At 39.4% G+C, this 15,809-nt stretch overlaps 1 protein-coding gene across 3 annotated transcripts in view; it reads left to right on the top strand.

Moving 5' to 3' along the window:
* Window positions 1-15,809, top strand: part of LOC138042970 (snaclec coagulation factor IX-binding protein subunit A-like) — a 68,671-nt gene that overhangs the window by 46,810 nt on the left and 6,052 nt on the right. Inside the window, exons 1-3 of one of the 3 annotated variants that reach the window (XM_068889061.1) lie at window positions 8,248-8,368; window positions 9,447-9,491; window positions 9,675-10,327. The exons of 1 other annotated variant lie outside the window; for it this stretch is intronic. In XM_068889061.1, the coding sequence (XP_068745162.1) occupies window positions 8,311-8,368; window positions 9,447-9,491; window positions 9,675-10,090 (519 nt within the window). In that variant the 5' untranslated portion in view covers window positions 8,248-8,310 and the 3' untranslated portion in view covers window positions 10,091-10,327. Of the gene's footprint in view, window positions 1-8,247; window positions 8,369-9,446; window positions 9,492-9,674; window positions 10,328-15,809 lie in introns of those variants that run through there. One more of the 3 variants, XM_068889063.1, reaches the window with a different exon arrangement.

Raw genomic sequence — 15,809 nt, forward strand, 5'->3', positions numbered from 1 at the left:
TAGTGGAGAAGCTATCATTTGCGGAAAGAGAGTAAAAGGGAAGCAGACATAGGTTTGCAAATTTCCGTTCTTTACAAGTTGTTTGGTGAACAGAAATAGGGTATTTAACAAGACTAAACTCATTACGAGCAGTGGGAGGTCCTAGTGCGCCAAAGAAGGAGGACTATCAACCGAGATTACACGAAAGCACAAGTCTACTGCGAAAACCAACTTATAAGCTCTTAAATTAATTAATTGATTAAAGTAAATACAGAACAAAATGAGCGGAAGTGCTTTGAAAATCTGAACAGACACCTTTTAATGCATTCAGCTGTGTGTCATTTTCTGTGCACAGAAATGACAAAAAGCCGAACGCAAAGTTGTCATTGACGTGTAAGTTGTCCGCTTTGACGAGAATAGAATAACATGATAAAAATATCAGTTTGGGGAGCGGGAGTTGTTTCCATACATTTCTTTGTAGTTTCGGCCGAGGATTTAATTTCTGTCCGTAATAGCGGAGAGAGTTGACTGTAATCTTTGTTTTTTGGCTACTTTTATATGCGCTTGCACTATGTTAACTTTTCGCAATATGATCAAATTTAAGTAAAATTTACCAATACAGTATTATTAAACGAAGACAATACGTGGCTGGATACAATTTATTTCTTGCTGTTTCGTTGTGTTTTGAACTCGATGAAAGAGCCGGGAAATTCAGTCTGTGGTAAGAGCACTCGCGTCCTACTAATGTGGCCCGGGTTCGATTCCCAGACTTGGCGTCACATGTGAGTTGAGTTTGTTGGTTCTCAACTCTGCTCCAAGTGGTATTTCTCCTGATACCGCGGTTTTCATCTCGTCAAAAGCCAACCTACCATTTAATAAGAGTTTATTTGATTTCTCAGTGTTCAGTGCCAATTAGTACCTCCCGCACTAAATACACTTGGCTTTAATAAAGGTCATCTTCATCATCATCTTCATAACATGAAAAACATCAGGTACCTTCTTTGGCATGGTCTAAGCAGTTCAATTTCAATGTTTTTATTTTAAGGATTTTCGCGCGAATTAAAATCTTCCCACACTAAAATTTGTTTCATTTCCCGCATGAAGTTAGGTCATAAATTTATTATTCCAACTGAAAAAGGAAAAAATATATGGCCGTCACCGATTTTGTTTCGGAAAAAAAGGCAAGGGAAAAATGCCTTAACTTTCGATAGATGGGTCATCAAAACGAGATGTTGCCAATGACACATACCTGTTACTAACCGAGTTTGAGGTCCGTACTGTAAGTTACGGACCGAGTTTTTTCCCGTTGATTTATGGCCCAAGTGCGAAGCGCACGGGCCATAAATCAACGGAAAAAACGAAGATCCGTAACTTAAAGTACGGACCGAGAAAACGAGGTTAGTAAGATATTTATTATATCTCTGAGGTTAACCGGCGCGCGGGCAAGGAAACTAGTAAAAGTGAAGCGGAAGGTTCAACTGCCACAAAGAATGCCGTGCCAAAATCCCAAAAACTAAATCCTCTTGGCTGTTAAGTTTGAAATAGTTGCTTGCAAGATTCAAACAGTTTTCAGTACAAGTTTATGCAACAGAAATGACATGAAAAACTCGCTAGATGATGTTTTGTCGAAATTTTAAATTTAGAGGGCTGTACAGCGGGCCGTACTGTAGAATACGGCCCGCTAATTTAGCCAATTACAGCGCGCGTACTATCTGAGAGATATAATAAAATGAGAGATTCAGACTCACATACCGGTAATTTATGGCAAACGGTTACCGTAATATGAGGTTATGAAAGATGCCTTACGCCGCAAATAAAAAGAAAAGGAATTTGTTCAGTCGGTTTTAGGGCATTTCTTGCCTGTTACGCTCAGATTATGATATCGAGCTGAAATGCGGCGTCTGAACTCTGGGCCTAAAAAACTTTCGTGCGGCTTTCACCGTCTGTTTCCCGTTTCACAAACCCGTCGCTAGATCTCCCTATTAACTTAACATTCGCGAGATGTTTCTACTCAGTGGAAGAGCACACATTCGCCGTCGATCTTGATTATGCAGAAGTTGAATTTGTTCATCGCGTAACGCAATGCTTTGTTTGAAATGTAACTGAAATTCGGCCACGTAATATCGAACTGCTAAACGGGAGCCGTCTCAATGCCCGACAGCCAGTTAAGTCTTCAAATCACGAAATCAGCTGCCCTTCATTTTTCAACTAAGGGTTTCTAGAATATGTTTTAGTTAACCAACAGAGCTATTGAGACCGCACTGGGTTAAATTTATTTCCATTATTTTCTAGCCTCGCATATTTTAGTTATATGACAATTTAAGCTGCATTTTAAGTCCTAATCGCCACTGCATTGTTTTATTACATTGTACCTTTTTCCACAGCTCTTGATGATGCGAAACTGGTTGAAATGTTCAAACAAACGTTTGGTAAGGCATTTTTATGTACTATTGCTAACATGTAACAAATATACTGACTGATAAATTCATGTAAAAATTCACACCTGCGCCTTTTTTCCTCTCTCCGATGTTTCCTTCTCGTTAAAGGAAAAACGTAAGAAATTCGGAATTCTACAGCGTTGTGGGGTTAACCTATTTTTTTCTTTAAACATATCATTACCTTTCTCAGGTGCACAATGTCCCAGTGGCTGGGAAAGGTTTGGAAGACACTGTTATCTTGTGAGTGGATCTCTCCTGACATGGGACCAAGCAAGATCATACTGCAGAACACGAGGCGGAGAATTGGTCAAAATCAACAGCGCAGGAGAGAATGAGTTCGTCCTAAACCTGGTCCAACAGCGTCAGCCATCGTTACGACAGGTTTGGATCAACCTCAAATGGGACTCGAGCGTCAAACAGTTCCTGTGGAATGACCACTGTGCCGTTTGCAGCAAATAGAACTATTTGCAGATTTCAATGGGAGTACCGATGTTCATATTTGTTCGCTCGGTTTTACTTGTGCTATAGTTCTCAGACAATAGACCAATTCGGCTAACTCAATGTTGTAGCCAATTCAAATCTTTTGGGAATAAAGCGTTTTGTTCCAAGTATTTCCATATCATTTAAATGTGAATGCTTCATTGTCATGCAAATTCAACACACAAAGAATCTTAACCCCGAGAGATTTGAATTGGGTACAACATTGAGTTAGCCGAATTGGTCTATTAAGAGCCAAGTTTGTGGCTAACGACAGAGAGCAGAATTAATTTTGTAATAAAAAAAACTTTTTTTCCTCCAGTATTGACATATTTCTCTGTTGGTTTGCAACGCCGGACTGGAGGGACTAACTGTAGCTTTCTATTTGTCATAATACTGTACATAAAAATTACATTTCAATTAAAACAAGAGTGAGTAATAATTTAACGTCTTTCCGGGGAAAAAATGTTAGTCATCTTGGTGAAAACGTTCCACGAGCAGCCCTTAAACGACTCGAGGTTCGTATGGTTTCTTTTACATGTCTATATAGTGAATTGTCTTCAAGCTTAGAATCTGAGTGTGTGAAATATCTCGTTTTTAGTCCGTGGGAGTTAAGTTCGTCCTTAGACAATAAAGTTGAAGATCTTCACTTCAGGTAGTCTTGTTTTACTTTATTTGCCAAAAATGACGTTGGAAAATTCCGCCGTCATTTCGCTTGATCTTTTTTAAAAAGTGACGTTGGAAATTTCCGCTGTCATTTTGCCTCATCTTCTGTGAAAAATGACGTTGGAAAATTCCGCCGTCATTTTGCTTTATCTAGCTTCTGTTAAAAATGACGTTGGAAATTTCCGTCGCCATTTTCTGTGATCTTCTATGAGAAGACGTTGGAAATTTCTACTGTCATTTTGCGTGACTGTTTAGTCAAAAATTTGATAAAATTTGATAAATATTGCAAAGTTGATAAATGCTCCGGAAAAATATTCTTTTTTCTTTCGAAGTATTGCAAACTAGATAAATCATTCGGTAGAAAAGTGGAGATTCATCAACAATATTTACGGTGTGGTGCCAAAACAGCACAGATTTGGAAAAAACGACGGCAAAACATATCATTTTTACCAGAATTGGACGGTTTTAGAATACGACGAAGTGTTTTAGAACGTGTTATACACATTCTGTTCACCGAAAAGACAATTTTTTTGCAGTCAAACTGGAGTAGATAGCTCTCTCCAAATCGTTGAAAGAAATATTTTCAAGCTTTCTTTTTCCCTCTAAACGTTCATGACAAGCGTCAATATTCTTTTACCGCCGCCTCGGCACTTGAAAACATGTACAGTCAACTCTTGTTATAGCGGACAGCCGGACACCCTCAGCACCGTTTTCGTAATAGCGAGACTAGACCGCAGTAGTGGGGTGCGATAAAAATGACCCAACTATATTGGTTGATAAGTGTCAGGTACAGGGTGTACTGCGATGTTCACTTTAGATTTCCAGTAGTACACATTTACTTTGATTCATAATCATACAATATAAGTCAAAATACTGGTAACCGAGACTCCCGACATACAATAACTGTAACACAAACTGGCTTTAATGTGAAAAGTCTTCACTGTTCATGCAAGTAATACATTTTAGGCACAATACTGGACGTTATCCTTAAACAATTAGGTTTGCAATGAAGAAGAAATCCGATTCATACAGTTTAGTTTGTGGGTGAACTAACTATCCAGTGTACTTTAATTGCTGTGAGCATTCGGTCGCGGTCTTCTCGCTGACTTTATCTACGAGGCTAAAAAACTCGTTTGCGTATATGAACTAGCCACGCTGAAGAAAAAAAAGCGATATATCGCCTGCGCACTCAAGGACTTCTCGGTAGCTATTCAGCTTACTGGATTTGGGATCCCTTAACCGTCGACTCTCGTGCTTCAGCGTGAACCGCCGGAAAACACTATAAAGCTGAGGCCACCATAGAAGAAAGTGAGCGAGTTGTTGGACATATTCCATTAGGATTTTACAAAATAATTAGGATAATTCGCGTACTCTCGTTGGTCAATAGCTGTGGGAAACACTCCTGTGACATCACATGAATTTGGATTGATTATGTATTGTCAGACGTTCGTTTTGATTGGCTAGTAGGAAATATGAGCGCGTATCAAGAAAATCTCTTTTAATCAAGAATATTTTCTTTCATTTGTTTCCTTCACTTGTCGAATTATTTTTGAGAAGTATTTTATAAAAGCAATAGAGGACTTTTTTTCCGTGTTTCAATAACCTCCAATAAACACTCGGGGAAGGTGAGAGAATTCTCTACAGTTATGCAAACCCTCCACTGCGTCTCGGGTTTGTGTAACTGGGGAGTCTCGTGTTTTATAGGTGAGGCTTTGGAAACACGAAAAACGTCCTCTATTGCTTAAATCAAAAAATTGTGTATCCGGTTTTAAAACGAGTTAATCATAGTGGAGAAGCTATCATTTGCGGAAAGAGAGTAAACGGGGAGCAGACATAGGTTTGCAAATTTCCGTTCTTTACAAGTTGTTTGGTGAACAGAAATAGGGTATTTAACAAGACTAAACTCATTACGAGCAGTGGAAGGTCCTAGTGCGCCAAAGAAGGAGGACTATCAACCGAGATTACACGAAAGCACAAGTCTACTGCGAAAACCAACTTATAAGCTCTTAAATTAATTAATGGATTAAAGTAAAAATACAGAACAAAATGAGCGGAAGTGCTTTGAAAATCTGAACAGACACCTTTTAATGCATTCAGCTGTGTGTCATTTTCTGTGGACATAAATGACAACCAGCCGAACGCAAAGTTGTCATTGACGTGTAAGTTGTCCGCTTTGACGAGAATAGAATAACATGATAAAAATATCAGTTTGGGGAGCGGGAGTTGTTTCCATACATTTCTTTGTAGTTTCGGCCGAGGATTTAACTTCTGTCCGTAATAGCGGAGAGAGTTGACTGTAATCTTTGTTTTTTTGGTTACTTTTATGCGCTTGCACTACATTAACTTTTCGCAATATGATCAAATTTAAGTGAAATTTACTAATACAGTATTATTAAACGAAGACAATACCTGGCTGGATACAATTTATTTCTTGCCGTTTCGTTGTGTTTTGAACTCGATGAAAGAGCCGGGAAATTCAGTCTGTGGTAAGAGCACTCGCGTCCTACTAATGTGGCCCGGGTTCGATTCCCAGACTTGGCGTCACATGTGAGTTGAGTTTGTTGGTTCTCAACTCTGCTCCAAGAGGTATTTCTCCAGATACCGCGGTTTTCATCTCGTCAAAAGCCAACCTACCATTTAATAAGAGTTTATTTGATTTCTCAGTCTTCGGTGCCAATTGGTACCTCCCGCGCTAAATACACTTGGCTTTAATAAAGGTCATCTTCATCATCATCTTCATAACATGAAAAACATCAGGTACCTTCTTTGGCATGGTCTAAGCAGTTCAATTTCAATGTTTTTATTTTAAGGATTTTCGCGCGAATTAAAATCTTCCCACACTAAAATTTGTTTCATTTCCTGCATGAAGTTAGGTCATAAATTTATTCCAACTGAAAAAGGAAAAAATATATGGCGGTCACCGATTTTGTTTCGGAAAAAAAGGCAAGGGAAAAATGCCTTAACTTTCGATAGATGGGTCATCAAAACGAGATGTTGCCAATGACGCAATGAGAGATTCTGACTCACATACCAGTAATTTACGGCAAACGGTAATATGAGGCTATGAAAGATGCCTTACGCCGCAAATAAAAAGAAAAGGAATTTGTTCAGTCGGTTTCAGGGCATTTCTTGCCGGTTACGCTCAGATATCGACCTGAAGTGCGGCGTCTGAACTCTGGGCCTAAAAAACTTTCGTGCGGCATTCACCGTCTGTTTCCCGTTTCACAAACCCGTCGCTAGATCTCGCTGTTAACTTAACATTTGCGAGATGTTTCTACTCAGTCGAAGAGCGCACATTCGCCGTCGATCCCGGCGTCGATCTTGATTATGCAGAAGTTGAATTTGTTCATAGCGTAACGCAATGCTTTGTTTGAAAGTGTAACTGAAATTCGGCCACGTAATATCGAACTGCTAAACAGGAACCGTCCCAATGCTCGACAGCCAGTTAAATTTTCAAATCACTAATTAACCAGTATGTTCTAAGTACCCATTTCAAAAAAGCTCTTATAAAGAGTATCAAAGTACAAGAACCCATCTTAAATATCACAGTTACCTATCAGTAATTGTAATGAGTGGCTCTGTTTCAAACTCAAAAATGTTATCTTATTCGTCAACTCAGAGTTGAGTCCAAGTTGATATTGCCACGAAAGGGTCCAGTTGTAAACTGAGATTAGGCGTTCTTTTCGTCGTAGAGGGTGCGCCCTCTCTAAAGTAAAGGCTAGTCTAGACTAGCCTACTAAGGTACGTTCCTCTTGTGAATCGCTTGGTAATTCCAAAAGTAGATACAATGTAGAAGCCAGACTTTTTATAGAAATTTCTGACACCCTCGGTGTTGAAAGAAATCTGGTTGGTTCGCTATCTCTGAAGAATAATTCGTGATCCAAACAAAAGCCGAATGACCGCGTTTCGACAGCGTTTCTGTATTTTTTAAATACAAGAAAATGCTAGTCTACAAGATGTAAGGGATGGCTACAACTTTGTTTAACCTGAGTTTGTCAAAGGTAAGAGAAAAAGCCAGCGTTTTGCAGTTTGTTTGTTCACATAAATCATAGCCAAGAGTATAACAATCTTCACAATTTAATGATTATGATTTTGATTAATTTCTATTTTAGCGTTAAGGCTAGGGGGTCTCGCTGAAATCGAGAAAACTACAAATAAACAATTACACAAATGTTTCAAAAAGTTCTTCACGGCTGCAAGGACACACGGCGGCTTTTGCAACACAGCGTGCTTTTAATCGCTTGGACGTTTGCTACGTATGAATCGAAATGTCTGTCAAATCGGCCTTCATGTCCTGCTTTCTTCGGTGCTAAAACAACTATTCCTTCCACTCTAGATGAACAGGAGCAGAATATGTACTTTTATTTCAAAGAATACTTGTTCATTTTATAAAGCTAGATTATACCAATTCGGGAGGTGAAGAGGAATAATGGAATAAGAATAACGGAAATTTTGTGGGGCCGAATAATGGAATAACAAACATTTTCGAGCGGGAATAACGGAATAATGAACACCGATTATTCCTCTTCACCCCCCGGATCTTATAAATTCCCTCAGTGGCGGAAGTAAAAACCACCTCATGAGGCCTCGAAATGTTTACATCTACCTTTTGTTCTTGTTTTAACTCGTTTTCTGAGACTCCGTACGGTGTTATCAGCACTCTCCACCGAGACTCGCGATTATTCCTATGCAGCCTTTGCCGAACATACAAGTTTCCTGAGACCAGCGACACTTAATACAGCAGTCGAAAATGAAAGCATTGTCCGTTCTTCTTCTTCTTCTTGCTGTCGTTACATCACGTATAGCAGGTATAGTTTTCATCAATATACTTCGCTGAGTTATCATTGGCGATCTACTAACGCGGTTAAAGTGTTTCGAAAAAGAAACTTGAAATTTAACTGGGAATTTAGAAGTAAACGTCGTTGTTTTATGCGCGAAGAATTCACTCTGCAATTTAAGAAAAATATAGCAAACACCAAAAAATTTGTGGTTATGAAGGATAGATCTCATTGTAATTATGTAGACAAGGTTAATTTCTCCCGGTTCCTGACTCGGAGCTGGCATCCACTATACTATTGCCCAAAATACGTAGAAGTGTATAAATCAGTCTCAATTAAATTGCTCTGATTTACGAAGAAAGGGGCGCCAAAGGAATAATTTCTATGAAAATCTGTTCTCACAGACTGACCCACAAAAACGAACTTTATTTGTTTTAGTGTCAAGTGAAGTAGGCGTTGAGGCACTAATTGGGGACAAACTTCAAATCAGCACATCAATTCATGCAAGGCTTACAAACTAGCCAAAACTGGCCCAAACTACCCCTAAAACTTCTTCCAGTGTAATTCTACGTTTAAATCCAATATTTTTAATCCAGTGATTTTTAAAACTGGTTGAGATTTCTGGCTCGCATGCCTCGAACTTTAGGGTCTTCGTACATTACAAATTTTGATTTTCAACAATAGATTTTGCTGGGACACAAAACCAGCTGCTAAATTCGGCGACAGAGATTTTCTGCCGTCCTTAAGATTTTTGATACTTGGATTTTTAACCTAAAGTATCAACTGACGAGAAACTCTCATCCAGAATGATCAGTTTCAAAATACACTCAGGCACTCACTAAAATCTCTAAAAGATGTGTAAAGAACACGTCATTGGGCACTAAAAATATGCAATTTTTTGCCGTCGGGTGGCCTTCATTTTCAACAAGGGTTTTTGGAATATGTTTTAGTTAACAAATAGAGCTATTGAAACCGCACAGGGTTACATTTATTTCCATTATTTTCTACTCTCATATTAAGTCCTACAGTAGTTATAGGACAATTTAAGTTGCATTTCAAGTCCTAATCGCCACTGCATTGATTTATTGCATTGTGCCTTTTTCCACAGCTCTTGACGATGCAAAACTGGTGGAAATGTTCAAACAAACATTTGGTAAGGCATTTTTATATACTACTGCTAACATGTAACAAATATATTAACTGATAAATTCACACCAGTGTCTTTTTTCCTCTCTCCGATGTTTTCTTCTCGTTAAAGGAAAAACGTAAGAAATTCGAAATTCTGCAGCGTTGAGGGGCTAAACCTTTTTTTTTAACTTATCATATAACTTCCCAGGTGCACAATGTCCCAGTGGCTGGGAAAGGTTTGGAAGATACTGTTATCTTGTGAGTGGATATACTGGGACACGGGACCAAGCAAGATCATACTGCAGAGCACGAGGCGGAGACTTGGTCAAAATCAACAGAGCAGAAGAGAACGAGTTCGTTCTGAACCTGATCCAACAGCGCCAGCCATCGTTAGGAGAGGTTTGGATTGACCTCAAATGGGACTCGAGCGTCAAACAGTTCCTGTGGAATGACAAGTCTGTTCCAGTCTACAAGAACTGGGCTCCAGGTGAACCAAACGGAAAGGGCAATGACCCATGTGTAATCATGTGGATTGGGCAAAACGTCTCGTTCCGGCCATCAGGGACTTGGAATGACCGCACCTGTACCCATTTCCCTGGGCCTGTGTGCAAAAGGCTTCCCTAGTCAGCCTCAACCACGATCAAAGCCAAAATACATGCAGCGCAAATTAAAACTACAGTTTATACTAGACTAATCATTAGATTGTAGAAGTTCATGATAGGAAACTTTAAAGTGTTGTAAACTGAAACAATGATCTAAAAGGTAAAAACATCGGCTTGACAATAAAACATTGAACGTGTAAACTCGGGTTATTGTATTCTTGTGACTAAATAAAGAAAGAGGCTTGAGCCTTAATGTTTTCTCGATGGTTAGTACTCGTTCACACAGTTGACAAGGAACACAAAACGAAAAATGAAATAAAATCTACTTCCACTTTTGAGTGAAGAAAAAAGAATACTCACAGATCTAGATGTGACCGTGCCGAACCCTAGTTAACTCGTTCTAAATGGCAATAATGACAAATGTAATTTTAGCAAGCTCCTATAAGAAAATTCGAACTTAGTGAGAAGTTCATCAAATCCTCATACACGTCATAAAGACGTAAAAGTGCTAAGAGCCAACCGTTATTTTTATGAGAGCATGGACCCAAAGACCTGAAGGGGAGCGCTGTCCTGTCACTTCATCCAATACATGACACGGTGGTCCTCGATGCATCTTCCTTAGTGATGACTTTTCCTCGCGCTCTGGAGGCTCCTCCGCCAACATACTTGTGCACATAACCCAAGGTTGGGTTCTACTACATTGCTTAAATGAGTTCTGGCCTTGCTTGAGAGACACGGTACACCAACTTGACTTTTGAAATTCGATTTCAAACAAATAAACGTTTCAAAAACAAGCAAGACAATAGCAAAGCATTGCAAAATTGTTTGAGCGATCACACTTCGGGATTGAATGAGACGCAGGCAAAAACTAAAAAGAACAGACCCTAGTCAACAATCAGCATCACTTCTTAATAGTTTTTCGTGAATTTTCAGTGGTCAGTGACAAAAGTTCTCTTTCACCTACTAAAACAGAACAGCCAATTGGAATGCATAATATTTCAGGAAAGAAGAGCTCGTTTAAGGTGGTTCAAACTCAAACCAGTTTCAATACTTGAAAAAACGTTCTTATTAGAAGGATTGACACTACGACACTTTATCATTTAACAGCAATGTTAAAGATTCGGTCATTTTTGTGACGTTAAAAGTTACCATGGCAACAGGAAAGCCCTGCAACACACCTCATATTTTGGCTTTAGCTGCTCATATCTCAAAAAAAGAAGTCGGTGATCCCCGTTTTTTATTTCTGAAATGTAATCAGCATACCAGAATGAAACTTCCTGCAAAGTTTAAAAAAATTCTGTGGAGTGGACTCAGAGCCACCTTAACTGATTGAAAAGTTAAGGTAGCTCTGAATCCGCTCCACAGGATTTTTTTTAAACTTTGCAGAGAGCTTCATCTTGACTTGCTGATCACTTTTGTGCTATGAAAAAGTGGAGTCACCGAGTTCGTTTTTCAGATATGAGCAACTAAAATTTAGGGTGTCTTTGCAATGTTTCCCTGTTGCCATGGTAGCTTGTTACGTCCCAAACATGACTGCATCTTGTTCAGCAATAATTCATGTTTCACATGGTACCATAACATTGCTGTTACGTGATAACGTGTCGTAGCGTCAATCCTAATAACAAGGTCTCTTGAAAGTGTTGAAACTGGTTTAAGCCACCGTTAAGTTACGCCATTTCCGAGTTGCTGCTTGCCTTTTTCAAAACGAGTCTTCCTGAGAAACTCTTCAAAAAGAAAACAAGTTACTTAATTTGATGCAATTTAAGATAATTTTGTTTTCGCAAAGAGACTCTGGCGAACAGCAACTCGGAGTTTACTGTACCTCCCAGCCCGTTTGTTGTGTTGTCACACAACGCTGTTTGTGGAGAGGAGCGTTGCGTGATGACATTAAAAACGCGTGCGAGAAGAGGAACTCGGAGTTAAAAGTATTATCCATCTTTTGTCCTCAGCACTCCTCTTCCTTCCACCGCAACACTGCCACATCTTCATGTCCCAAGAGAATTCGAAAACAACCATTCTGTACAATTTTCGGGGGTAAACAAGATGTATTATGGGATTTGCAAAAGTAGAGAATCTCCAATAATTCTCCGAGTCAACTCTTTCTCGAGTAAATTTACTTTTAGGAGCAAGTTTTTTTCCCGAAAAAAGTATCATATTTCCCTTGACTCTGCGATAGCTCTGTTTTGATTGGCTTTTACAACTGTGGGTGTCCTGATTCTCCCAAGGGAGGCGTTTTATCATGAATAAATCTACTCGAGAAAGGGTTGACTACTAGGCCAAGTGTGGGAGATACAACCTCCCCTTGATGAACTCCTGACACTCTAAGTAATATTCCCAACCCCTATGGAACTGACGAACGCACAAACAAAATCCTGGCTGTTAGCAAGAGTGAATTAGATAAGAGTGTTGTTACATACACACCGACACACGCACAAACGCATAACACAAACGACTGACAAAAATAAAACGCAACAACAACAACCTGGGTATAATATACAAAAGCATTCGCTACACTTAAGTAATGGAAACAAAAATTACGACAAAGGCTTGAACTTCCACTTTTTCTGAAACTTATTCAAACTCTTGGCCTTACCAGCAATATATAACTCCGTTTCATACTTTTTGCGTAACATAACTTTAAATACACTTTCGTAGGTTTCATCTCGTTTCTCCTACACTGATAGATTACAGATTTTCCTACCAAAATACAATAATTAAAAAAGTCAAGATCTTTTCCACAGAAGCCAATAATTATTTCTTTCAAAGATAAAGTAATATCTTCTTTCATATTTTCATACCAAAATAATTCAAAGTCTCCAGAATGCTTGTGAAAAAGGGCACAGATAAATAAAATGTTCTAATTCTTCTCTAGAACGGCACCCAAAAGAACAAGCATCTGAATCTACTTTTCCCAATTTCTTTAGTAGAATATTCGTGCAAGTTATATTATTAGGAACTTAAATTTGAAAATCCCTTAAAAATGTTTCCATACAGACTTCAACAGGTAGAAGGTAAATCTCGGATAACTCTTTACTATAACTCTTTAGTTCAACGGACATTGGAGCGAGCAAAAGGTCCGGGTTAACCTACTGCTCATTCTTCTGAGGAGTGTAAACTCTTGTTTACATCTTAGACAATATTTTAAGTAAGAAATCAGTTAATTTTCACGTTAGTTCTCTCAAAAGGGTAAGGTGGTTCTCGTATGACATTCCTTCCCTCCTCTCCCCTCTCTATCTCATTTGTTTGCTCTCGCCCCGTTTTCCGCGCAACCAAAGATGGAAAATCTCCTTCTTAAGTCTTTCTTTCCTCCGAAACCCCACATAAAAGCGCTTGCTACGTAAACAAGTCAACCACACTAATGCACTGCGGTGCGCTGCGCTGCGCTGTAGTCGCATTATTTCGCAAAGATGTCTCCCATTGGAAGACAGATGTTCTTGCACTCAGTCGCATTAAAGAGAAACTCCTCCCCATGTCCCTGCGAGTTGTCAAACCAATCTCGGCTTTGACCGTAGTTAACAAATGTGCGCTTAACGTTCACTGCTGACGACCATTCCACGAATTTGCTTCCCTCCGCGGTGCCAAAGTACCACATGGCCTGCACATCCTGGTGTTCGGACAGGTATTTGGTTAAATGTCACCTGTCACTATGTTGACAACTCCACCAGGTAGATCAGAAATTTTTAATGAGGTGTAGCCTCAACCTTTGCAGCTAATTATTTTTTCTATTTAGCAGTGGTCATTTTTCTTTCATTTACTTTCTGTTCACTCAAAAAGTGATACCTGGTACATGTCTACTGCGACCACTGGATGTTTCTGACTTGGTATAATGACCACTGTGTTCCCTCGAATGACTGCAGGAGCCGAAAGGGAAACGAACGCTAACAAGGGACAGCTATCTGGACAAGCGATGCCAATCACTTCAACAGGCTCATGGATCTTGACAGTTGCGCCGTAGAATGGGGTTTCCTAGTACGGTTGAAATAATCACGTCAAATATTACCATTAGGCTTATAATCATGGCCAGATCTCTTTTTGGGCCACCTTCTTTAATTAAAGGTGTATCTTACATTTTTCATAACTCTCCTCGTAGCGGCCTCTCAAGAACCCCTCATCACCCTGGATAGGATAATGAAACTTTATCTTTCAGGGAGCCTAGTCTCCAAGAAAAATGTTCAAAACTTACCAAAGTTATTCAGGTATAATACTAAGTGAGATTGTATGTTTTAGGCTAGGTGAATGAAGGAAAGTGATATATATTTTTGATGATACGAGACGGTTCCACTCCTGCTAGGAACACTGGGACGTTTTCCGAGATATTCGAGATATTTACCTAGGAAGCTGCACTCAGCCGGAAGTGGTTTTCAGGGAGGTTCTGCATCCGTATCAAAGTGGAATTAAAGATGCTGGTTTTTTAGGAGCCTGGGGAAAACCGGATAACCCGGAGAAAAGCCTCTCGGAGCAGAATAAAGAATCACCTGGCAACCGAACCCGGGCTACACTGGAGGGAAGCGAGTGCTATCACTCGTGCGCGAGTACTCGTGTCATAACTGGAAAATTCATCATTTGCACTCAGTTGACTAAATTGATCTTGCGCTGGAGCAATCAAGTCAATCAACTCGAATTAATTCAAATGTTCTTTTTTATGGATAAGAAAGCCTGGGAACACGGAGTAAGAAGACAAACTAGAATTGAACTAATGGCAACGACTTCAAACCCCAGATTAAGGACGCGTACGATGCCTACTAATTCAAAGGTATTTTTGCCCCGGTTTATGATTATGCAGGAAATGTAGATCTTATCTAGTGTTATTAAAATCCAAAACGAAAATTGGGGGTAACCACGCATTTTTCAAAGATACTTGATAAATAATATTTGTAAAAAGCTCTAAAATACAAAGCAATGTATGGTGTTCTTTCTCAAATGCAAGCTTAATTATATGTCAAAAATGCATGGTTACCCCGAATTTTGTTTTTGCATACCAAGAGTACTTACTAAGATCTACTTTCTCCGGATAGTTTTAAACCGCGCAAAATATCACTGTATGGGTAAGCGTCACCGATAGGAAACCGGAGTATTTCGAGATGCGCAGAGCGTATGCACGATAACAATAGTAGGCACCGTCCTTAAATAAGTAAGGTACTGCAAGAGCTGCAGCATGCAAGGAATTTTCTTCCTTCGTCTTCAGAACAAAGACGGACGATAGATTGGATTCCTGCAAAGGAGAACTCGGATGCTTGTGTTAATTTAACGGCAGTTCGTGCGTGGAATTGAAGGAAGGTATTTTTCCGAGTTTCCCCGAATTAACATCGTGAAATTACCAAATTAAAGGTTCTCACAACAACGTGCGCATATAAAAGTTAACCGTCCACTCCGTAGACGTCTAGGATGTTTCCTCAATCAGGTTGTTGCTTACTTCTGAAACAAATAGCCAACACTGAAGGTTAGTTACTCAAAGAAACTGTGGTCCTGCGTCGGTTGTTATTTGAATCTGATATATGACATTCTTTCTTTAACAAAAAAAAAAAAACGGCAACACAAACGTGCAGAACTGTTCGTACTTTCGCTATGTAAGCACAGGCAGACAACCCTAGGGATACGAGAGCGCGTGAGGTCACGTTAGTTTGAGACAGTTGTAACGGCCGATTCAACTGATCGAGGAAAATGTTTGATAAAAACTTCAAATCGCGACGTTTCTTTTCGAAAATTCATTTTATGGACAGCCAGATAATTAAAGTTCACTC

Source organism: Montipora capricornis, chromosome 3, assembly GCF_036669925.1.
Source record: "Montipora capricornis isolate CH-2021 chromosome 3, ASM3666992v2, whole genome shotgun sequence".
NCBI classification, from domain to species: Eukaryota; Metazoa; Cnidaria; class Anthozoa; order Scleractinia; family Acroporidae; genus Montipora; species Montipora capricornis.